The sequence below is a fragment of the Tiliqua scincoides genome, chromosome 1 (assembly GCF_035046505.1).
Source record: "Tiliqua scincoides isolate rTilSci1 chromosome 1, rTilSci1.hap2, whole genome shotgun sequence".
In the NCBI taxonomy this organism is placed as follows: domain Eukaryota; kingdom Metazoa; phylum Chordata; class Lepidosauria; order Squamata; family Scincidae; genus Tiliqua; species Tiliqua scincoides.
In genome coordinates this window covers 135,796,703-135,821,196 of record NC_089821.1, presented here as the reverse complement: position 1 = coordinate 135,821,196, position 24,494 = coordinate 135,796,703, and the positions used below count along the sequence as shown (strand labels likewise).

Here is a 24,494-nt window from a genome sequence, read left to right as displayed (position 1 = left end):
CTCTGTAATACATACCAGGTCAGCTTCCTCATTCAGGATTAAATCCCGGATGATACAGGTTATACTATTCACTGACCTGGCATTCGGAAGCAGCAGCTTCAGATCCAGGGAATTACTGCCAATGCCACCAGGCATCAAAGACTTGGAGGAAGGCCAGAAAGAGAGACTATCTTTCTGATGGACCCTCCTTCTCCTGGAACGGCCTGTCCGACCCCCCACTGCCATATCATCTTGGCCCATCACTCTCTTAATAGTGGCACCACTGAGACCAGCCTATAAAATCAGATCATCAATCAGGGTTGCTTATAAAGCAGATAAAGCAAGCCAACTCTGTGCTGGATGTACTGCCAACCATCAAGGCTGTTAACAAACTGTATTGCTGTCGATGTTTGTCTGCCCTTCTTTCCCCAAAGCTGAAACGAAAGGGGAGGATAGTCCAAGTGCAATATCAACAAGCCTCAATTTTTTGGCCACAATGCCTGGGCAAAGAGCCCTTTGGCTCTTGCCCTTTGGCTCTACCCAAAGGCTTGTGGCTCTGGCAAGCCAGAGGCTTTAGCAGGTTACCTGCAAGAGAAGGGGGCCGATCAGCCTCAGAAGTCCAAAACAGAGGTGTAAAGCTCCCTTCTCTGCACCCTCCTGGCAGGGTGCCCCCCAAATAAAAATATCAAACACTTCATTAAGTATTTCCCTATAAGAATAGAACAGTAGCAAAATGATAAGGTCAATGGCAGTATATTTTTGTATGCTAATACCTCCCATAATGCTGCTTCCTTTAATAATAATAATAATAATAATAATAATAATAATACAGGTATTTCTATACCGCCTTTCTTGGTCCTCAGATTTCTCCTTAGACTTTATTCAAGGCCGTTTACATAGGCAGGCAAATTAAATCCCCATAGGGATTTTTACAATTTGAAAGAAGGCTTCTATCTTTCAAGAAACCACAACATTCAGATGTTTCTTTCTGATCTGGTTTCACATTCTGGCCTCCATCCTCCCACAGTCAGAGCAGATGGAATAACTCGGCTCAGTTTGTCAGCTGCTTCAAGGTCGCACGGTGCTGGTGGCCTCGAACTGGCGACCTTTGGATGTTATCTTCAGGCAAATGGAGGCTCAACCCTCTAGACCAGACCTCCTGCCCCCAGACCTCCTGCAGTCTTTAATGCAGTCTCATTAAAGCACTCTGTCCTAGTATGCTGGACAACTATAGTAGCCGATAGAATAACTGTAGTCTGGGAAGCACAGGGTCAATCAACACCAGTTTCGTGCCTTATCTTTAACTGTGGGCGCAATCCTAACCCCTTACGTCAGTGCCTTCCAGCACTGGCATAGTGGTGCCAATGGGACATGTGCTGCATCCTGCAATTGGGTGTCACTCATGCAGTCCTCCTCAATTGGGTGTCACTCATGGAGTCCTCCTCAAAGCAGGGGAATGTTTGTTTCCTTACCTTGGAGCTGCACTGCCCTTATGTCAGTGCTGACATAAGGGGTTAGGATTGCACCCTAACAGCCCAATCCTATCCACAGTTTCCTGGGAGGAAGCCCCATTGACTTTAATGGGACTTGCTTCTGAGTAGACATGCATAGGATTGGGCTGTAAGTCTCCTATAGTGCTGTTTCACAGAGTATTCAACTTTCCAGCCACATAATCCCGACATTACTCTAGCTTGAGCGAGGGGTGTGTGTGTGTGTGTGAGTGTAGGAGTCAGCTGGGATGTGAGTTGCAGTGTCTGTGGAATGTTGAAAAGGGCAAGAGCTGTGCAGCCAGGACAACAATTGCATTATGAAAGGAAATACTGAAGAAATGGAGAGTTCTACGAGTTCTCTCACAGAGTAACATTTGCAAAAACTATGGTCAGCGTGCCTATGTAAACCACCTTGAGAAAAGCATACATAAAGGTATATAAATACTGGTATAGAAAAGGTATAGAAATACCGTAATAAAAAAAATACAAACGTGACACTGCACAACACGCACTTTCCATTTCAGTTCCACTCCATGCAGTTGGGACACAGAATAATTGCAACTACATAGGAGTATACCCTGCAATTTACAAAAAAATTATGAGGGTGTGTGTGCATGAAACATCACAAAGCAGTTGACCTCCTTAAGTTGAGAAATGCAAGCATTTTGGAGTTGTAGAATACTGAGATAAATGTTTTATCTTTTTTCCTCACTTCATTAGGCCATTTGACCTCATTTTGGGGACTAGTGACCTACCTCACAGAGCTGTTGTGAGAAAAATGCAAGAATGGGGAGAACCATATATATAGCCCCGTGTTCTTTGAAGGGTGAGATAACGATGTATTAACTATATGTTCTTGATAAAATTTGAAATAAATTGAGATATACTTCTAGATCAAGGAAGCATTGTTTGTGGATGGTGAGAAACATTGGCTGGAAGTTGCCAGCTTGGTTCATTGAGGTGTCAAACAGTGAAAGACTGGTACCATAAAATGCTCAGTAGCAGCTGAAGTTAATTTGTTTATGACACTGAGTAGCTCCTATTTTTTAAGAGAAGACACAATTAAATATTCACATATTCACATTTTAGACATTTTTCAAATTGAATAATATTATGGGGATGGTGGTTGCTGTTGCAAACTGACTATTCAGGTGTTGTTCTAAGCCATATTTAGACAATATAAACCAGGTTTTCTATTTCTCACTACAGTTGTTTATGTGTGTGTGTTTGTGTGTGTGACAATAATATTTGAAATACTTGACAGTCCTGTTTTGAAGAGCATTCATTTTGCATATTACCGTATATAATTTGACAGGTTATTGTAATTCTGTATTTTAGAATACCTTCCCTTCCCTATGTCTGATGATCCGGACCATAGCCCAAGAAAGCTTATATGGAAATAGGGGTGCAATCCTAACCAATGAATGAAGCTCTGAGGTATGGGAACAAACATTCTCTTTCTTTGAGGAGGCCTCCATGAGTGCCACCCAACTGCAGGATGCAGCACATGTCCCATTGGCACTGCTATGCCAGTGCTGGAAAGCACTGACATAAGGGGTTAGGATTGCGCCCTAAATGTCTTAAGGCCTAATCCTATCCAATTTTCCAGTGCTGCTGTGCCAATGGGGTATGCACTGCTTCCTGTATTGGGAAGGCAGAGGCCTCCTCAAGGTATGGGAACATTTATTCCCTTACCTCGGGGCTGCATTGCAGCTGCACTGGCACTGGAGTTGGATAGGATAGGTGCTTAAGCCATTAGTGCTTAAGACTCTTTCTGTGCCTGTTATTATTATTTTCAATTTTTGCACAGTCATATTGTTTTTGACTGGATTTTGTATGTATCCACCTATTAAGTCCTTCCCAAGGGCCTAGGATAGGCAACTATTTTTGTTTTTATATTGTTATGTTACAAACATCACCGTAGTATATGTGCTGTTCTTAGTAAGGCAGCCAGTTGTATTGAGTGCTAGTGTTTGTGCTCATCCTGATGATGTGCAAATGCTTTTCCAGGTGTTTCAGAATAGCATCCAAGGCCCCTATGACTATTGGGATTACTCTTGCTTTCTTGTGCCACAGTCTTTCAGTTTCTGTTTGTAGGTCTTTATACTTGGTTGATTTTCTCCAGTTCTTTATCTTCTGTTCTGCTGGCACCAGGTACTACAATACCTGAGAAAGAAAAGAAAGTCAGATTTTCTTATCCTTCTTGTTGATGATGGTTATGTCTGGTGTGTTCTGTGGTAAATGTTTGTTGGTTTTGTATTCTAAAATCTCAGAGCACTTTGACTTCTTCATTCTCTACCACTTTTTCAGTTTTGTGGTTCCACCAGTTGTTACTTGCAGGCAGTTTATGCTTTTTACACAAGATCCAGTGAATTACTGTTGCAACTTTATTGTGCTTTTCTTTGTAGTCAGTCTGCACGATCTCTTGCAGCAGCTGACTAGGTGGTCCACAGTTTCATCAGCATCTTTACACAGGTGATATCTGCTGTCTGTAGATGTTTCTCAATTTTGGCACTGTATAAATTCATCCTTAGTGCCTGGTCTTGGGCAGCCAAAATTAATCCCTCTCTCTCCTTCTTTAATCAACCTGTTCTTAGCCAGTGCCAGGTTTTGTTGTTATCAGCCTTTCCTGCAATGTCTTTTGTGCATGGAGTACTTTGTTTTGCCATTTTTCTTTCCTGATGTTCATTTCATCTTTTTTATAAGCCAGTTTTGTTGCTTTTGTATCTTTGTTGCTGTTATGTCAAAATTTAGAGTTCTAACTCATACTCACAAACTGTGGCAACCCCAATGTATGAAAGTATGTTATTTGTGTCAGTGATCGTATGTACTTAGGGTGCAATCCAGAGGCGCCCATGGGCCAGCATAAGTCCTATGCAAGTCAGTGTAAGGTATGTTTGCGCCTCCTCAGGAGGAAGCCAGGCACCGGCTCAGAGGTGCGCCAGCCTGCGGAGCCTGCGGAGGATGACTCAAGTCTCCACGCTGGCTTACTCTGCAAGTTTGGGGTGGGCGGGAGGGAGGTGGCAGGGAGGCGGTCCAGGCCGGTGGGGGGGGGGAAGCGGCAGGAGGGCCAGAGGCTCATTGGAAACTGGGAGTTCCCAGAGGGCTGGATTGGGAGCTCCTGAGGGCCATAAGTGGCCCCTGGGCCAGGGTTTGGGCATCCCTGATCCAGAGTAATGCCCTGTCATAGCTGTATTCCCCAAACAGACCAAACCGTTCATTATATCAGTAAGCATCTATCTTACTATAGATATAGGTATACTATACAGATATATACAGGGTGACCCAAAAGTAGGTGGACAGTAAATGATAACATTTATTCCACCTACTGTCCACCTACTTTTGGGTGACCCTGTATAACCGTTCATTATATCAGTAAGCATCTGATTTGTATGCCCAAATCAGCATGGTGGTTGTTTTTAAGGGCTCAATCCTGACCAATTTTTCAGTACCAGTGTAGCCATGCCAATGGGGCATGCACTGCATCCTGTGGTGGATGGGGAATCACTGGGGCCTTCTCAAGGTTTGGGATCATTTGTTCCCTTACTATGGGGCTGCATTGTGGTTACACCAGAGCTGGAAAGTTGGATAGGATTGGGCCCTAAGTCAAGAAACCATTCAGTGGTGTCTCCTTGGTTCCCTGTCCAGCCCCACAGGCTGCTGTCAGCCCAATCCTATCCACACTTTCCTGGGAGTAAGCCCCATTGACTATAATGGGACTTACTTCTGAGTAAACATGCATAGGATCGGGTTGTGTGTCTTTAACAGGAATTCAACTGAGAAGGTACAGGGTGACCAGATGGCATAACTACAAAAGAGGCCCCCCAAATGTAGGACATCCAAGAAAAATATAGGACACGAGCAAAAAAAGCTAAAAACACTCGTATGTTGGTTTCATGGGGTTAACACTATATTACTTACTATTAAACTTTAAAATAGATTACATATATACAATGCATTACATGTGATTTATTCCAAGAAGGCTATGTGCTGCATCCGCTCACAGGGAAAAGGAGGACCCTTTCCAAGGTGGGGGGTGAAAAAGAGGACACATCCTGGAAAAAGAGGACACCTGGAAACCCTGAGGGCCCAATCCTATCCAATTTTCCAGTGCCAGTGCAGCTGTGCCTATGGGGCTTGTGCTGCATCCTGTGGAGGGGGCACTCACAGAGGCCTGCTCAAGGTGTGGGAACATTTGTTCCCTTACCACAGGGCTGCATTGCGGCTGCACAGGTGCTGGAAAGTTGGCTAGGATTGGGCCCTCTCAGCCCAACCCTATCCACTTTCCTGGGAGTAAGCCCCATTGACTCTTATGGGTTTTACTTCTGAGCAGACATGCATAGGATTGGGCCCTGAGGGAGCACCAGGTGCAGCCACATCTGGAGGAGGCTGGCGTCTCTGGCAGTGGCAAGGCTGCTCCCTGCAGGCCAGCGCCTGAGGGGCGGGTGGGGGCTCCAGGGCCCCTTCCTCCCCAGGACGAACTGTGTGCGAAGAGGGGCGTGAGCTCCACTCAGCGCAGCCTGCGAGAGCCCGAGCTCAGGCGTGTCTACTCAGAAGTAAGCCCCACTAGAGTCGGCGGGGCTTACTCCCAGGGAAGCGTGGCCAGGATGACGGCCCTTGGCTGCAGCCCTGTCCACGCTTCCCTGGGAGCAAGCCCCGCTGACTGCCACGGGACTTCCTTCCGAGGAGACCCGCCCGGGCTCGGGCTGCCTGCTCGTTCTCTTCGGAAGTTCCACAGCCCCGCGCGCGCTCGCCCGCCAACCGCCGAAGCGCCAACGGCCTCCGCAGCGGCCGGGGGGGGGGGGGGAGAGGTCACGTGCCTCTCTATAATACGAACGGCCTGCGCGGTGCGGCTGGTCGACGGCGGGAAGGGCGGCGTGGCGGGAGCGGCCGCGAAGGCGCCAGCCAGCCAGCATGTGCACCGTGTTGCCCAGCCCGGGCAGCTGCCTGAGCCTGCGCGTCTCCTTCGTGGAGGTCCACGCGGGGCTGTTGCCGGTGAGGCTGTGGGGGCTGCCCGGGGAGCGGCGGGAGGAGTACCTGCGGCTGGCGGAGGAGATCCAGGCCAAGGTCGGGCCGCGCCTGGCCGCCGCCCCCCGCGGAGAGGGCGAGAGCGGCGCCGTGGCCCTGGGCGACCTGTGCCTGGTGGAGCTGGGCGGGCGCTGGCACCGTTGCCGCGTGGTGAGCCGCCAGCCGGGGCCCGGCCAGGACTACCGCGTCTTCCTGCTGGACGAGGGCCGCACGGTGAGCGCCGGCCCCTACTACCTGGCGCGCGGCTGCCACGAGCTCTTCTGCCTGCCTTCCGAAGTGCTGGGCTGCGTCCTCGCTGACCTCGTCCCCGCAGGGAGGAGCGGCGCCGCCCTGGCCGCCGCCGCCAGGGAGCCCGGGGCCTGGGCTTCGCTGGGGCCCGGCATTCTGCGCTTCGGGTGGACGGCCGGCGCCGTGGAGTTCCTGGGCTGCCTGCACGGCAAGGAGGTGTCGGGCTTGGTCAGAGAGGTGCTGATCCCGCAGCGCCTCGTGGTTCTGGAGCTGCCCTGGCTGCTCCTGCAGATGCACCACTTGGGCCTCGCCCGCCAGATCTCCCCCAGCGCCTTCCGCGCCCTGCTGCACGGCTCCCTCGCAAGCCCTTCTGCCGCCTCTCCCCTGCCGGAGCCCTTTTCTTCTCCCCCTCCTGCCCAAACCCAGCTGGACACTGGCGCCTTGGATTACTTCTACCCCCGACTGGAGCTGGATGTGACGGAGCCGGTGTTGGTGACTCAGATCTCTGATCCCTACAGAGTGTACTGCCAGCTTCGCAGCTTCTCCAGCGAGATCAAGCATCTCTCAGACACCATGTACCAAGCTTTTGAGGCAGCTGGCGCAACAGACCTCCAAGAGAACTTGCCCACCCCAGGATCTCCTTGTGCTGCCCGGGGCATAGATGGATGCTGGTATCGGGCTCTACTGTTAGAGATATACCCTGGGAGTGGTCCGGAGGAGCAGCCGGGGGCAGTGGCCCAAGTGATCTGCGTGGATTATGGCAGGAAAGAGTTTGTGACAAAGAGAAACTTGCGTTGTTTGCCAGGGGAGTATTTCCGCATGCCAGTGGTAACCTATCCTTGCTCACTGCAGGGCATTGCAGATAGGGGCTGTGGCTGGGCCCGTTCACAAATCAGTGAACTCAAAACATTGCTGTTAGGCAAGGTGGTGCAAGCACACATTGAAGCATACTGTCCTTTTGAGCATCTCTATTATGTGACTCTGTATGCAGAAGATGGCCTCAATCTTAACTGTCTCTTTGGGGTACAGGCACGGTGCCTGGCCCAGAGTCTCCTGCACAGCAATCAAGAGTATATCTCTGACTTGGAAAGCATTAGTGCCCCTTCTAAGAAAGTGCCTGATTCCCCATCCACACTTGCTGCAACTGTATCCCAAATGAATCATGCTGCTGTACTGCTGCCCGGTGTGCATCTGAAAGCAGGCAAGTGCTACAGCGCCCGAATATCCTTCCTCCAGGACCCTACAGAGTTTTGGGTGCACCTCCAGGAGCACCAGCAGCCTCTCTGCTACCTGAAGCAGAACTTGCATGACTTTTACTCTCAGAGTAGGAAACTGGAAAGTATTCTACTACAACCTCAGCCAGGATCCCTGTGCTGTGTCATGCTGAAAGAGAACTCTTACCATCGTGCCCTTGTCACTAAAGTGCAGGGGAAGGACATTGAAGTATATCTGGTGGATAGGGGCAACACTGAAGTAGTTGATTTGACTAAAGTGAAGGAGTTGCTTCCCCAGTTCAGAGACCTTCCTGCTGTGGCACTCAGGTGTGCATTGGCTAATCCTTCTTCCCAGAGTCGGTTGTGGAGCTCAGATGCTGTAGACTATTTCAGAAAAGCAGTACTAAACAAAGAGCTGGTGATCCAGGTCCTTGGTATGCAAGGGGATATTTACATAGTTGAACTTTTTGATAATTCCCTAGGAGGAGAAAAAAATGTGGGCAAAATCATGTCCCAGGGGAACTATACTGAGTATGTGAAAGAAGTGAAAGAACCCCTCAAGAAGTTGTTAGATGAGCCATTGAGGAGAAGTTCTGAAGGTATTGAGCAAACATCTACAAGAATAAAATCAACAAAAGAGGAAGTGCAGCCCCCATTAAAACCTGACAGCTCAGCCCCTTATTCTATGAATGCTTTGGCAGTCAAACAGTCTAGTGAAAATACTTGCCACTTGTCATGCAAAGCAGTTGCAGAAGAGGATTCATGTGCTACCCTAAATCCTTTATCCTACCCTGTGCAAAAGCACTCTGAAATAAGGCCAGGATTTTCTTGTGAAGAACAGCTTGAAGTTGGAAGTACAGTAGATGTGGTGGTATCCTATACGGAAAGTCCTAGTCTCTTTTGGTGTCAGTTAGATCAAAGCTCTCAGGACCTGAAGGCACTTATGGCTAAAATTCAGGATTACTGTATTAATTCAGCACAACCTCATGATTGGCCAAACCCTGTGTGTCTGGCTAAGTATGCTGCAGATGGGAAGTGGTACAGAGCTCATATTGTTAATGCTATGTCTCAGACAGAAGAGGTGGAAGTTACATATGTTGACTATGGGAATAAAGAGCTTGTTTCACGAAAAGATCTTCGAGCAACTAGAGCAGAGTTTCTGCAATTAAGAGCTCAGGCTTTCACATGTAGCCTTTACAATTTAATTCAGCCAAATGGTCAGGATCCTTTTGTTTGGGATGAGAAAGGCACTGAAGCTTTTCAGGAATTTGTTGATGCAGCAAGCAAATTGGAACTAAAATGTACCAAATTTGCTTTAGCAGCATTAAACAATAAAGATCTTTTTAATATTGTGGATCTGATTACACCTTTTGAAAGTGTGTGCCATTTTTTAACAAGGAAGGGTTTAGCCAGAGCTGTACAACCAGAGAAACCTTTGACATCATCTGTTCATCTTCTCTCATACTATTATTCAACGCACGACCTCAAAATAGGAAGTGAAGAGGTAGTTTATGTCACACATGTTCATGATCCATGTCTCTTTTACTGTCAGCTTGCTAGAAGTGCAGATGTTCTTGGTCTGTTAACTGCTAATATTGGTAAGCTCAGCAAAATGTGGCACAGTTTGCAAGCATCACAAGCCCCTGGAAATCTGTATCTTGCAAAGTATACTGATGGCTGCTGGTACAGGGCAACAGTGTCTTCAGCAAAATCTACCAAAGAAGCCTTCTTTGTGGATTTTGGAAATACTCTGTCGTTAAAGAATGAAGACCTTATTCAAATACCAAATAATGCTTATGAGATATTGCTTTTGCCAGTGCAAGCCATAAAATGCTCTCTCTCTGATGTTGCTGATGTACCAAAAGATTCTGCTGCGTGGTTTGAAAAAACAGTACTCGATAAGCCCTTAAAGGCTTTAGTTGTAGCAAAAGAACCTGATGGAAAACTGATTGTTGAACTATATGATGGCAAAATAAAGATCAATGCAAAACTGAAAGAAAGTTTAGATTTGCAGCATAGCAGGGGAGCAGCCAGGTATGCAGAAAAGGAAACTTCAGTTTATAGATATCCATGTGACAGAGAAACAAACACTGGACCTAGAAGACTGTTTTTGACAGATGTTGTCAGACCTGCTCCAGTGTTCAAGAGATGGCGCTCTGAAAATTTGGAAATGTCAGACGGTAGCAGGCCTGGTGCTGTGTGCCAAGAAGCAAGACAATTTGAGCAAAAATCCAAAAAAGAGATTGTGACCAAGTTTTCTGGGTCAGTGGAAAGAGTTAATAGAAATGACCCTGTTGCAGATGGGAAGGGCAGGGAGTGTGCACACCTTATAAAGAGAGAAGGAAGACTTGATAACTTTAAAAAGAGAGATCAAAGTGAAATTAGTATACCTTCTGCACTTAAAAAAATATCTGATCTACCTCAAAAGAATATAAGCCCTGGTCTTAAAACATTAGTATATGTTTCTCATATAAATAACCCTTCTGACTTTTATGTTCAACTAGTAGAAGATGAGCCCCTACTTGACCGTATTTCAGAAAAACTAAACAATTCTGCAAAGGTAGGCAGTTTAAAAGGGCAGGAGCTTTACATAGGAGACTTGATGTGTGCACTTTTTTCAGAAGATGGTTTATGGTATCGAGCTATGGTCAGAGAAAAGCCCTCTGGTGAATTGGTGAGTGTACAGTATATTGACTATGGCAATACTGCAGTAGTTGACAGCTGCAAAATATGTAGGCTCCCTGAAGACTGTTCATCATTCCCAATGATAAGTGTTCATTGCTCACTTGGTGGCATGAAGACCACTAAGCTTCCAGATTGGCCACAAGAAGCAGTGCTGTATTTCCAACAAAGAACAAGTGAAATCCAGATAAATGGTGAATTTGGAGAGAAATGTAAAGACAAATGGGAAATTCTTCTCTGTGACCAGGAAGGTAGTATGACAGTTGAGTTGGTTAATAGTTACCTTCAGTATAAAACTTGCTTAGAGGAGACATCTGATGAGAAAGAGTGTGCAAGTAGTCTGATAAACCTGTGTGAAACTGTTCATTCTGGTAAGAATGGAAAACCTTCTCAGATTCCAGATTCCAAATCATTTCTTTGGAAGATACCTGAAGTAGGTCAGACTGTAAAAACTTATGCAGTTGTTGTAAAGAGCCCAGGATATTTCTGGTGTCAGTTTGCTGACACAGATGCAATTGGTTCAGTTGAAAGGAAGCTTCAGGAAGCTGGGGAGCTTGCCAGGAGTAGTGTGGGTGATATCAAAAGTGGCTTTCCCTGTCTGGTGGAGTATGATGAAAACAAACTTTACCGAGCAATAGTTAGCAGTGTAGAGGGCGATATGTTGAGAATTATTCGTGTTGATTATGGAACTGAGGAACTAGTTAGCAAAGAGATGATCATTCAAATTTCTCATGAGCTCTTAACAATTCCACCTCAAGCATTTCTGTGTTGTTTGTTTGGCTTTAATGCTACTGAAGGGTCATGGGCTGAAGAAACAAATAAGATCTTTTGTGAGATGATAGTGGATTCTCTACTGGATGTTACAGTCTTGGAAAAACAAAACAGTGACCTTTGGGAAATCCCTGTATTTGTTGTTAAATTGGAAAATAAAAAGAAAAGTATAAATGAGCACATTAAACCTTTTTGGATCCATTCTGTTGAAGACAGTGGCCCAGCTTCAGCAAATATTCATAGTCCTGTAAGGCAACATGAAAATGCAGAAGAAGAGGACTTGGAGGTTGTGCCCTTTGAAACGGCAGTAACTGCTTGCAGACTCATGGCTCTTAAGGATAATAGTGCTTCAGAAGATTTATGCTGTTCAGAGCTACCCCAGCCAATAGATGAGTATTTAGTTGCTACAGGAAGCAGAAGTTCACTAGAAATGTCTTTCATTTCACCTGAATATCAAACCAGACACCAGCAAGCCACATTTGAAGCACTTGATATAGAGGATCAGCTAGCTATGTCTGAAACATTTAAAAACAAAAAATGCCATTCTTTATCTGACAAAGAAAGGCATGTACCCAGTTCTACAAACCTTTCTGAAATGTACCTTCCTGCTTGTAGTGAAACTGAGATGTTAGGACATAATTCCTCTGAGGCTCTGGAAAAGACTGAAAGCCAAGCAGAAATTGATTGTTTTAAAACTCAGCAGCCTTTGGCTGATGAAGAGGACTTGTCAGATCTGGGGACCTTAGAAATGCCTCCTTCTTCTGATGATACCAAACAGCTGTTGCTAGAATTGGAAATGTTGAGAGCATACTCATGTGATGACCTTCATGATCTTCGGGAACTGGAGTCAGCCAAAGGGAATCTTCCATTATGTGATGAAACAAAAGAGAGATCAGAGTTGGACTTGCTTGCAGTGCTGCATTTGCAAACCAAATTAGAACAGAGTCCTTTGCTAACAAACAAAATTGACAATTTGCTGCTGGACCTGGCAACACCTGAAGTTCTTTTGCAGGGCAACGAAATCAACAAGGAAGTATTACTTTTGGGACAGCCTGCTTCTGCCCCTCCTACAGATAATGAAATCCAGTCATTGCATTCAGAAACTGAGTCAAAACAACAAGACTTATTTTGCAATGAAGACCTTGTGGAAACCTGTGAAACAGGACAAGGTGATAAAAAAGACAATTCTATAAAATGGCAGACTCTACTGGATGAGAACTGGGTAGAACAGATTAGCCAAGATGTGTCTGAAAAGCCTTCAGAGAATGATTTTGTTGGGGATGTTTCTTTGAGAAGAACACTGCTGAATGAAGAGGAAGCTGAAACTTCAAGTCCTGATTCAGGTAAGCAGTGAAATGGATTTGCTCCTGATTCCTTGGCCTTTTAATTATTTTTCCTTCCACAAAGACATCACTGTAAAAGTGGTACCTTGTATTGGTTCCAGTGAGTAGGCTTGCTAGTATATGCTACATTAGTTTTCTACGATTCATTAATGAGCATGTATACGTGCTGCTTGGCCATATGTGCTGCCTCTTCCTAGAAATCTGAGTCCTCACTCAACCAAATGTCCAAGATTCAATTATATCAATGGGCTATTAGTCTTATATTTGACATATTCTAGAACTAGTGAAAAATTTTTGAATATAGCATCACATGGAGCTTTTCCTTTCATATTGCAGAGTAGAAAGTGGCTGCGTTGGTTTTTCAGTTTGAATAGCTAGAGAGCAGTTTTTTCCTCCACCCAGTACACTAGGAACATGTTTGTTTTTCACCTTCTAGCACGCTCGCCATTCTAGCTATCTTTCCTGTGAGCTCAGGGCTAGAAAACCTAGCCGTCTCCATGAATATTATCAGTTGCTCTGTTTTGAGGAAACAACTGGGCATAGTCATCTTGCTCAGAAAATAGGGGAGGTGGTGGAGGAGGGGTTTCTATAATTGGACAGAAAAGAAAATTGGACAAAAGACCTTAATAGCAATTAAGATAACTTTAATAACTACAAGGCAATGATGAAACATTGAAGAAACACCCTGTAGTACGTTTGGCACCATTTTCCTTCTGTTTTTTTTAATGAATTACATTTCTAGAGCATGCTAGGGGCTTCTGGCTATTTCCTAACAAAAAACAAACACAGCCAGTGTCAGTTGCTGTACTATTGAACAACAAATGTGGCAGTATTTGAAATTCTGGCAGTACGTAAAGGAACATTATATCTCTGTTCCATCATGTCCACAGCTGTGCCATTTTGTAGAGCTTTCTTCAGTGCCTTCTAGCTTCATCTGTAGGTATGCAGTTTCCATAAATTTGGGATATATGGATAGTAAACTGAAAACTTTCTATCCATAAAAGGGGAGGGAGGGAATGAGCCCCAAAAGCTCTTGAGTTCATTAAGACTAGCGATGGAATGTCATTGGGATCCTAACATGGTAAAAAACAATCTTCCTGTTCTCATTTTATTGTAGTATCAAAAAAAAATTTGGTTTAAAAGGAGGTACTTGCATATCTACTCATGTTCTAGAAAACATAGAAATGATAACTTTAGGGAACCCATTTTTTCTTCTCTGCTGTGGAAATGATTGTGAGAATGCTGATAGGAAGTGGACTCTAGAGTTCTCACAATTGAACCTGTACCAATTGTCTATGTAGTGTATGAGTTTAGGTTCTCACTGTTTGCTTCCTATTCCAAAGTAATGAGGTATGATGATGAGGTATGATGATTGATGATGAGGTATGATGATATACAAGTGTGTGAAAGAAAGATGTATATAAACCCTCTGTTTATAAATAAACAAGCCTGGAATTGCTCTTGTTGTGATATATTAGCTCTGTTAATATCTTTAGAGCTTACAGAAGTGAGACTGATATTCTGATAATGCTTGAACTTTAGTTACTTTGGTTTTGTTTGAAATTAACTTGCCCAAGATTGCAAAGAGCAAGTTCAGATGAGGCTGGCTGTGCTTACTCGTAATGCTGGCTTCAGTGTTCCTCACCTGAAGACAGCTAGAGTTTTGGTGAATGAAGGCTAAGTTGTAAGTCAGCACAATTTGCAAAAATGCATAGTTTCTGTGGCACAGAAGATAAAATGGGCACCTTAAGTTAGAATTTCTGTGCTTTTTTGTATGTGAATGAATGTGTAAGTGTTTAAAATTGGGTATGAGGTGTGTAATGGTAGGGAGGCTGATCACTGAATTGCCTTTTCAAAAAAAAAAAAAAAGGGAATTCTGGGAAGTCAATATGAACCCCTTTGAGGCTCATATGAGTAGAGTGGGAATGTAATGTCATGCAGGTTTATAATACTTAGCATTTATATCCTTATGTATATCTTAACATTTTGTGTAATGTAGGCCATTTCATTATCTCCACATTTTGTGTTTTTATTATCATCTTAGGACCCAATCCTGTCCAATTTTCCAGTGCCGGTGCAGCTGTGCCAATGGGCTGTGCACTGCATCTGGTGGTGGAGAGGCAGTCACAGAGGCCTCCTAAAGGTATGGGAACATTTGTTCCCTTACCTCGGGGCTGCATTACAGCTACACCAGTGCTGGAAAGTTGGATAGGATTGGGTCTTTAGTCGGTATACTACTTTTACTACTGAACAAGGTCAGTCAAATTGTTCCCATATTCAGAGCTCATAGTCAGTGGGAGTGAAGCTGAGATGGGGCTACTGGTATGGTATGAAGTACTGCAATTGCTATGTAGACTACTGTTAAAAGTTAGAAAGTAATCCAGATAAGTTGCAATATGGATTATACTGTCCATGTAGAACAGAAGTTCTTCTTCATGCACCCTGAGGAGAGTTTTGAGAAATACACCCCAATTATTCTTTGCCATTGAATCAGAAAAATGTGGCTCTAATATAGAATTTAAAGAGATAAAACTCACAAAAATCAATGAAGGCCCAAAACAGTAAATCCTGTTTTGACTACGTGTGTAGTCAAAGTGTGTATCAAGGCAAATATTTTCTTTGGAATCTCCTCACACACACCATAGGGATGCAGGCCTCTGAGGTTAAGAACCCCGATATAGAAAGTTACATGTTTTACTCATGAGGAAATAGACAATTTGATGGTAATTCACTTACTCAAATATGCAACTGCAGCACCTTGAACCCACTGTGTTGACCTGCTTTCCTTCACCTATTGGCTTCCACATAGTGAAGAGTCAATTTGCTCATAATGTGACCTTTCTGAAATGCTCCCCAACTTACAGATGGCTGCGTTGATGCTACTGTGCAGGCACAGTCCATCCTTTGTTGGCGCTTCTGCACAGGTACTATAGTGCTGGGCCAGCAAGAATCAGTTGTTTCACCTACTCCTATTTCAAATTGATGAAAGTGGGGGATGAACAGACCTCTGGAGCCTAACATCTCCATAAGTAGAGGAGTAAGTGTAGATTGTCACCAGACCAGTGAATGGCACACCCCTACAGTATTTGAATTTTGTGGCATCTAGATCTGCAAAAGGAGAAACGGAAGTTATGTTTTGGATGGTATGAAAACAGTTGTAAGTGGTAGAGGCCTTGTACCCCCCAAGCAGTTAAACTAATGCAGTTTAGCCATTTGTTGAATTTTTCTGTGCATTGTGTCCAGATTATATTACTTGTCAGGTAGAGTTTGTGAGCCAATTTTCTATTGATAGGGTTAGTGGATTTGATTATGGAATTTACAGATGTTAATAACAGTCTGCTGAAAAAACAAACTGCTTTTGCAGATGTATAATTGTTGGCATCCTTCAGTCTCGGAAGACTGTGGTGTCATGCTCTGAATGGTGGTTCTGGAACAGTGTCCTCTCCAGTGCGCAAAGCCTGGGTAAAGTAGGTATGGAGGATAGGCTGTTACCCATGCAGCAAATTCCCCCTCTCCACATCGCTGAAATGGTCCAATGGAAAGGCAGAGGCCAATACGGTTGGTTCCAGCGGCGTTGCAGGAGTTGCCAGAACGTGACTTTGTTCAGCCATGAACTGCCTCAGGGACTCCGGCTCCGGATTTTGCTTCGAGGTTGACTCCTGAAGCCTTTTCCATAACTGGATGTAGCCACAAGGCAGTGGAGGTTTGGGATCAGAGTTTTCCTTCTCTCAGATGAGCTGCCTTCCCAGGCTGACGAGTCCCATCTACCCGGTGGCTGTTTAGTCGCCTCTTACGACAAGTACAGCCAAACTGAGGGCCTATTCTTATCCCCAGCCCCCAGGGGTAAGATGTATAATATAGGGGAAGAAAGTGGAAATTGCCGATGCATGTATTTATGTAACAGTCATCTTTTAAAAGTGGGGGATAAAAGCATGAAGTCTGGCAATACTACGTTGGGGCTTACCAGTCTGAAATTAAGCAGCGATAATTGTTAATTTTGAATGATTTGGGCCTTGCAATGTGAGAAACATTTAAAAATGTGTTCTCTTTTGGCAGAAGATGAAACTGCTTGCAGCTTAAAGGGATTTGATATTGGTTCCAGGTGCATGGTGTGGTCTGGTGTAAAATGGTTCAAGGCTCAGATTTTAGGCATATCTGCTGAAGGTACAAAGGTAAGGGGACTTCAGTGTGTTTGATCAGTTTGTCATTTGTGGCTTGATTTATGTTTTAATGATACTGCATCAATATGAGAAATACTTTAGTTGCTATAAAAGAAAGCATGTCTTTACCAATTACATTATATTTACCTAAAGGTTTTAAATCTTTCAAGTGGACATGAAGAGATAGTCAATCCGGTAAATGTTTGGAATGGAATTCCTGAAGTGGTTTCAAGCTTGTCTAAGGTACAGTACTTGTTAAAATATTGGAAAACCATGTAGTATTAGGAAGTATAGACTACCACACATTTGCTGGTTACAGCTTGAAGCTTATAGGTGACAGACAGATAAAAGCACTGAAGAAAGATAACAAAATGCAGAAAAATAAAATGAATTATTTGCATCAGTCTTAGCAGAATTATACTTAGCAGAAAATACTGACAATTTAACCCACATCTAGCACCTTATTATTATTACCTTTTCTTATTACCCCTGCACAGTGCTTTTTTTGTGAAAAAAGGTGCAGGAACTCACAACTTGTTAATCTTTTTATTTATTTATTTATTTATTTATTTATTTATTTATAAACCATTTTTTTATTGGAGAAATAAAATATTTTTTATGTGCTTCCCCCCTAAAGATGAACTTACTTTAGAGTAAGTTCCCCCCTTCCCCCTAGCTACTTTTTCTACACATGGGGAAAAATACTGTACAGGTGCACTTGTAGCGTGTAGTATGTAGTGTGGCACCACTTCGAGGAGAGGAAGCAGTGAATGGATTCCAAAAAATGGCTTACATGAGTTCCATGTAGTAAAATTACTCTAAGCAACTGTGGGAGTAAGAACAAAAAAGGAATTCTTACATGAAAGGGGTCCTTAGGTGCACAAAGAAACAGCTACTTTTGCAAACAAGCGATTAAATACGGTTTAATTCAAGTATCAGAATACTCAGTGTCTTTGGGAAGGCGCTTGGCATGCAACTGTATGTTCTCTGCTGTCCTGAGCAGCTGCTTTGCATTGCTGGAGAGGAGCTGCAAATGCTGGCTGGCGGAGGGCATGCTTGTGGGGGAAGGACAAGGAAGATCTCTGGCAAGGCTGGACAGCATGTTGTACACACGTAGAATCCCTTTTCACCTGCCCTTAGCATGTGAAAACGGGTGCAGATATATATCTCTGCCAGGATTAAGAGCCCAATCCTAGGTATGTCTACTCTGAAGTAAGTCTCGTTCTAGTGAATGGAGCTTACTCCCAGGAAAGTGCATAGGATTGCAGCCTAAGAGCCCAATCCTATGCATGTCTACTCAGAAGTCCACTTTAGTGAATGGGGCTTACTGTGGATAGGATGGCAGCCTTAGAGTCCAATCCTGTGCCTGTCTACTCTGCCTCTGTTTTGCTCCCCCTCCCCTCCTGGCATGCCTCCGAAGGGGAGGGGCCCCTGCAAAAAGGTGCCGGAACTCCTTCCCCCGCATTCCATTAGAAAAAAAGCCCTGCCCCTGCAATAAGCTATCATGACTGCTATTCTGGAATTTGTCGTTGAGGTTAGAATTTGTTGAGCAGTCCTGAAAATAAGCCTTGGTGATAATTTAACATGACTTCTGCAAGAATCACAAATATGCTTTGAAATAATTGAAATATGCTTTCCTAATAAATGTGTACAGAATTGGGAGGTTGAACATGTTAGCAGCCCAGTTTTGTATGTAAAAATAAAACCTTTTAATATATTGGAAAAAATATACTAGTATTAAATCCAAAGAGGACTTGAACTTCTGCTTGCTTATTTTTCCAATATGATGATATTGAGGCAAGTTTTGTAGAGGGAACAGAATACAGAGAGACCTGTCTCTGAATACAGATTCTTAAGGACCGAATCCTATGGGCCTATGCATTGGCAGTACAGTTGTACCACGAGCTTTGGGTGTTGCAAATATGCCATAAGGCACATTAGTGGCACCTGCAGGGGAGTTCTGTTCTGCACAGCAGAGGAAGCTGTGGCTGCCAGCAGCAAGAAGGGGATGTGGGGAGGATGGCAGAAGGGTAGGGGAGGTGTTCCTGGATGGGGGAGGACAGAAAGAGAGCGGGCTGGGAGACCAGTCTGGGAGGGAGGCCTCTGCTGGAATCTATGCCCCATGTCAGGCTTGGAAGCCTGACATGGGGTTTCTCAAATTTGTGCCAGTCCAAGTTTGTGCTAGCTGGCGCAGACTTGAGTAGCCCCATTGTGGCGGCTGGGGCTTTACTTGGGGTAAGGGAAGAAATGTCCCTTTTCCCTGAAGAGGCCTCCAGTAGCTTCCTTGGTTCCTCTGGCCATTCAGTGCTGCTGTAGTCTGCCGGGAAGCTTAGGATTGGGCTGCCCAACATGCCAACTTCCAGTGGAAGCCCTGGCTTCTGTGAGATGAACAGCTCTGAGTATATTAAGCACTAACTACAGGTGGAGCCTATTTATCCGCGTTAGTTCCGTTCTGTGATGTTCCGTTCTGTGTTTGTGATTAACAAAAAACGCGTTATGTGAAATTCCAGAGTTACGCAAATACACTGCAGCCCGACACTTCTGGATGGAAGGAAACTAAGGCAGCTGTTATCAATCCCCTCCCAATCACCATGGGGGGGTTGCTTGTGATTGCCTGCACCATGGGGGGGGGGAATTCAGCAGACACTCCTGTCAGGGGCTCACTGCCTGGCCAGCCCCTGCCTTACCTGGGGGTGGAGGACAGGCAGGGGAGAGCCATGGGCGGTGGAAGGCAGACCCCACCAGTTGCCCCTGCAGGCTGCCAGGGCTGGCGGGGAGCCGTGGGTGGGAGGAGGAGCAGCCTCCAGAGAGGCACTCCTCCCTGAAGTGCAGGTGTGCTGGGGGACGGATGGGGAGAGCCTTGGCTGGCAGTGGACGCAAACCCCTGGCAACCCCCGCGGATGACCAGGCACTGCGGGAGCCGGGGGAAGAGCAACCCCCTGGGAGGCGCCCTGCCCGCAGCGACGCAGCTGCCCGGGAGGCAGGGAAGGGAGCCCTGCCGCTGGGACCAGTGGGGGAGGACAAGTGGGGAAGCACACCGGCCTGCAAGTGGCGCCCCCAGTGAGGGCGCCTTCCCCCGTGGACGCCGCCGGGTCTTCTTGCCCCACGGGGGGGCTCAGCCAGGAACAGGGCAGCGGGGAGGAGGAGCAAGTGGCAGGCCAGGGCGCAGAGCTGCTCAGCTGGAGAGCAAGCCTCCCCGCAGACTCAGATGGCAGGGCGGGGTTTGCTCCAGGACCAGGTGCACGGGCTGACTGGGTGAGAGGGGTGGAGCCGGGAACACCATAAAGGCCGGGGAGGCCAATGATGAGGACGAAGCCGGGCAAGGCTAACAGCCAGGAGGAAGGCTGCATGCCCATGAGACCCAGGCTACCTTGGAAGCCAAAGAGGGGGACCTAGGTGGATCTAACTCCCCCCTTTTGTATCTGAGGCCTCTCAGCCTCACCCCAGGGACCTTCCACAGGGTGAGTCTGAATCCCTTTTTGGCTTGAAGACCCTCAACCCCCACCCCCAGGATCTGACAACTCCCTGGGTTTTTTAAAGCAATCCCCTGTTGCTACCACACCTGCCAGTGGGTGTGTGTGTGAGTGAGAGAGAGTGAGCTCCACCTTGCTGCATGTGTTCTGGCTACAGAGGTTTTCTGCCCCCCTTCCCCTCTTCAACCTCTTTGCTGGCTCAGTACCCCCACCCCATTCGCGTTGAGACAAATCTGCAGATAAAAAAATCTGTGGATGAATAGGCTGCACCTGTAATACATTTTAAAATATACCTGTCTGCATCTTGCTTCTGTATGTGTAATATAATTATCAACTTGAAATACATGTACATCAAAACATCATTTTGTGCTATTAGCTGTATCTCTTGAGATATGTTTCTTCTTAGATGTTGCACAATAAAATGGATACCTTGTGTCCCATGCCAGCAGGTGACTTGGCAATGGAAGGTAAGATTTAAGAGAACTTTATCAAACAGCTTGTACTAAATACTAGCTAAATCCTACAGCAGTGATTCCCAACTTTTGTTGGGATGCTGTCACCTTAAGGAGGGAGCGACCCAACCATGGACCCATAGTGTTGTTAATATAGCACTTCCAGGTTTCACTGCCACCTCCAAACACAAGTAAATTTTAAAAACCCATTTTTTACTTACTGTGTTCGGTGGCGGCAGCAGCAAAATCCTGAAGTGCTATACTAATGTCACTACAAGTCCCCAGTTGGGTTGCTACCCTCCTTAAGCTTATGGCTCTTCTTTTACACCAGTTTAAGCAGTTGTAAATATCCTTATTCTTTGTGGGGAGAAAAAATAGAAACTGGAAGAGAGATAATTAAAGCAATGCATGTAGGCAGACAGGTGTTTTTGTCATCCCACAGATGTTTTTGTCATCCCATTGCCTTAGAGCAGTGGTTCTCAAACTTTTAGCACCACTTTTTAGAATGAAAATCTGTCTGGGACCCGCCAGAAGTGACATCATCAAGCAAATTACAATAATTAAATAAGGGAAGCCAGCCCTGTTCCATCAAGTGAATTTTCTCTGTAGTTTGCCTGCAATAACACCCCTCCCCTCCTACAAAAAAATTAGTAAGATTTTCAGCCTTTCCCAGTGTCCAGTTCAATTTAAGTTCTTGTATTTAAACCATTTCACTATCAGGACCCACCTTTTACAAGTCTGAAAAAGAAAAGAAAATTCACATTACCAGCTTAAGCCTCTGTTTTATCCTTTTTATGGAGGGTTGCGTTCTAGAGAATTTGTTGATCTCCACTTTCATCAGATTGGGACCATTCTGGTGGCCTTGCATTCCTCTTTGCCTGGCCTTACCACAAGCCAAGGCATGCTTACTCATGAGTAAACAGGAAGTGTAGCTTAGTTTTACTTTCCATAGGGCTCAATACATTTATCAGCTTGGAGGGAGGGACTTCCTCCTTGGGTGTTTGGGGGGGGGGGGGCTACATTAATCAGATCAGGACCATTCTGGTGTAGTTGGATTTCTCTCAGCCTGCCCTTTCCATTGGACTCAGGCAAGTTTGCCTACTCATGAGTAACCACATGAGATGACTCCATTTCACTTTCCATAGAGCTCCATGCATTTGCCTTTTCAGCTTATCTACTAAAGCTTCATGACCCACCAGCAATCAGATCATGACCTGTAGTTTGAGAAACCCTGCCGTAGAGCATGCAGAAGCAAAGCACAAGATGTGTGCTGCTTCTGTCTGTCCCAAAGGCCAGCATGATGCAAGACCCTTTTCTCTGAGCACTTTGGAACATAAAATACTTATTGCCCAGTGCTGTGAATTTATAAGGGGTTTTGCTTATATGGTGCTTCACATTGAGGCAAGGTAAGAGGCTTGTGCAGCTTCTGCTTTTTCAGTATGATACACGAGAACTTGGTGATGGGAACTGTGTACAGTCATGCGCCAGTTAATAACAGGGATTGGGACTGTGATCCCCATCAAGCAGCACTTGACGCAATCTGAGCCCTCTGCAGGGAAGACGATGCTCCACTCCCCTCCCCTCTGGATGGTTGTCTGAGCCTCATCCGAGCACTTCCTCTGCGAGACTCACTGTGGGAAATTGCGTCTCTTGCAGGGCTTCCAGTTTCATGGAGGAAGCTGGAAATTGCACAAGAGGTGCTATTTCCTTCAGTCTGAACCTTGCAGACTGAAGGCTCTACCTCTGGGAGGCCTTCCCAGCATGCCTCAGCATGCTAGGAGACTCAATGGCTGCCTCTGGGAGGCTCATTCGGAGGGTGGGGGTGTGTGTGCCCAACGACCACGTGCCCACATGTGGTCATCACATATACAATCCCAGTGTAAGCTGGTAGGTTGCTAAGGGGTGCACACCTGCAGCAGTTTTTAAACTCTTTTGGAGAGTTTGAGCCACTCTAAGTTCTTGTGGGGGTGAGGGGGAGGCAGCTTCAGAAGTGAAAGTGGAGTGATTGTGCTCCACTTCTGCTTTAGTGGAGGCAGGGCGCAATCACTCAGCTTTAGCTTTCAGAGTGGTGGAGAGCCCTGCAGAAGGTTGCGCAGGGCTCCCTGCACCCCGGGGGGGGGGGGCTGCAGGACACTGAGGTACGTGCAGCCAAGCTCCTGCAGCCCCCTGAGCAGCGTGTTCCTGGGGATTGTGCTGTTGCTGCCGCTGCCGCCTCCTCCTCCCTGCCTCCAGGCTGCCCCACCCCTTAAGGTGAAAGTGGCCAGGGCCCACAGGCTGGGGCATTGGGTACACTGACTTCTTGTTTTTTTTGGTAGGTACTATAGCAAAATTAGTGCCTGCAATTTGCTTAATTGGCAGTTTTTCACCCCTTTCTATTTAATTAAAATTAAATTAATACAGTGTAATACAAAATGAAGACAACTGGGGTGGCAGATCATTTTAATCCAGGTTACAGCTGGGGCAAGGATTCTGTGTCGAGAGCTCCTGAAATACAGAAGCAAAACTAGTACAAAGGTGGCCACAGACCTTTGAGCCTTTTCTGAATGAAACACCTACCTGTGAAAGTTCTTTCTATTTGAACATTGTGTTTGAGGCTTGCAAAGGGTTGCTGTTTTGTGGGTATTGTATGTTGGAGGCTTTGAAGGGTCAGATTGATGGTTTACAGAGAGACATGCTTTTGTCAATATCTGTATGAAAGAAGCACAGAAGCTCAACTCTTTTTCAGATTGCATACTAGGATACTTTCTTAAGTAAATACAGGGCCAAACTTGGATATAGGACTTTAATCAGCTCACTGATCCTGGCTGCTTGCTTATTTGTAGGCTACAGCTCCCATAATGATTCTGATTCCCCCTCCCATGCTATTTACCTATCTCCCTCCTTCAGGCACTGTCTCAATGCTTCCCTGGCACATCTTGTTACATAAGAAAAAGCAAGCATGCCAGTGGCCCACAGGTGAAAGCACCCCAGTACAAACTGCATTTTTTCCCCTCATCACAGTGTAACAGCAGAGTTGTCTCTCTCCTCCATCCGCCATCCTTATCCCCAGAGCCAGTGTTCCTGGAAAGGTCTTCCAGATCAGAAAGTGGTGCTTCTTGTCTGACTTGAGCTGATAAATTTCTTCTTTTAGGGGAAAGGGTAGTGCATTTTCACCTCATCACTGTGTAACAATTAAGCATTCAATTGAGTTTTTCAGGCTTCCCAAAAATGATAGTAAATAACATAGAATTAGTATTTCAAGCTGTAAAATAAGTCTTTGCAATTCAGTAGACTTTGCAATTCATTTTTAAAATAGGGGATAAGTTTAAGAACTAAATAGACTTTACAAGACAGTGCCTGCGTCTAAAAAATTAGTTGCATTCTGCAGGGTTCTTTAGCACAGTGTTTCTCAAATTATGGACCCACTAGGTGGGTTGTGAGCCAATTTCAGGTGGGTCCCCACTCATTTCAATATTCTATTTTTGATATATTAGGCCTGATGTTACAATGGTATGTGACTACATTTGGGGAAATGTTACAGACCTGTAGTTTTACTCCTGGGTAAGTTGGGTAGCATTGCAGTCTAGGATTGTAAAAAAAATTTCTTGCTTGATGATGTCACTTGCAGTGGGTCCTGACAGATTCTAATTCTAAAAAGTAGATCCTAGTGCTAAATGTGTGAGAACCACTGCTTC

General features: G+C 45.4%; 1 protein-coding gene across 1 annotated transcript; it reads left to right on the top strand.

Moving 5' to 3' along the window:
- The first annotated feature begins 6,383 nt into the window (after nt 1–6,383).
- TDRD6 (tudor domain containing 6) lies at nt 6,384–21,156 on the top strand. The gene is made up of 8 exons (XM_066622266.1): nt 6,384–8,582; nt 8,649–11,699; nt 12,093–12,264; nt 15,600–15,659; nt 16,792–16,907; nt 17,049–17,138; nt 20,775–20,835; nt 21,152–21,156. Exons 1-8 carry the CDS (start codon nt 6,384–6,386, stop codon nt 21,154–21,156), a joined length of 5,754 nt encoding a protein of 1,917 aa, XP_066478363.1.
- Nucleotides 21,157–24,494: the final 3,338 nt, after the last annotated feature.

What these genes read in the sequence shown, in the direction of transcription:
- TDRD6 (XM_066622266.1), top strand. Translation starts at nt 6,384, where the DNA reads ATGTGCACCGTGTTGCCCAGCCCGGGCAGCTGCCTGAGCCTGCGCGTC. An exon ending in CAAAGGGAATCTTCCATTAT is followed by an intron (nt 12,265 to 15,599) that starts GTGATGAAACAA and finishes CCCAACTTACAG; the next exon opens with ATGGCTGCGTTGATGCTACT. An exon ending in TGGTTTCAAGCTTGTCTAAG is followed by an intron (nt 17,139 to 20,774) that starts GTACAGTACTTG and finishes GTTTCTTCTTAG; the next exon opens with ATGTTGCACAATAAAATGGA.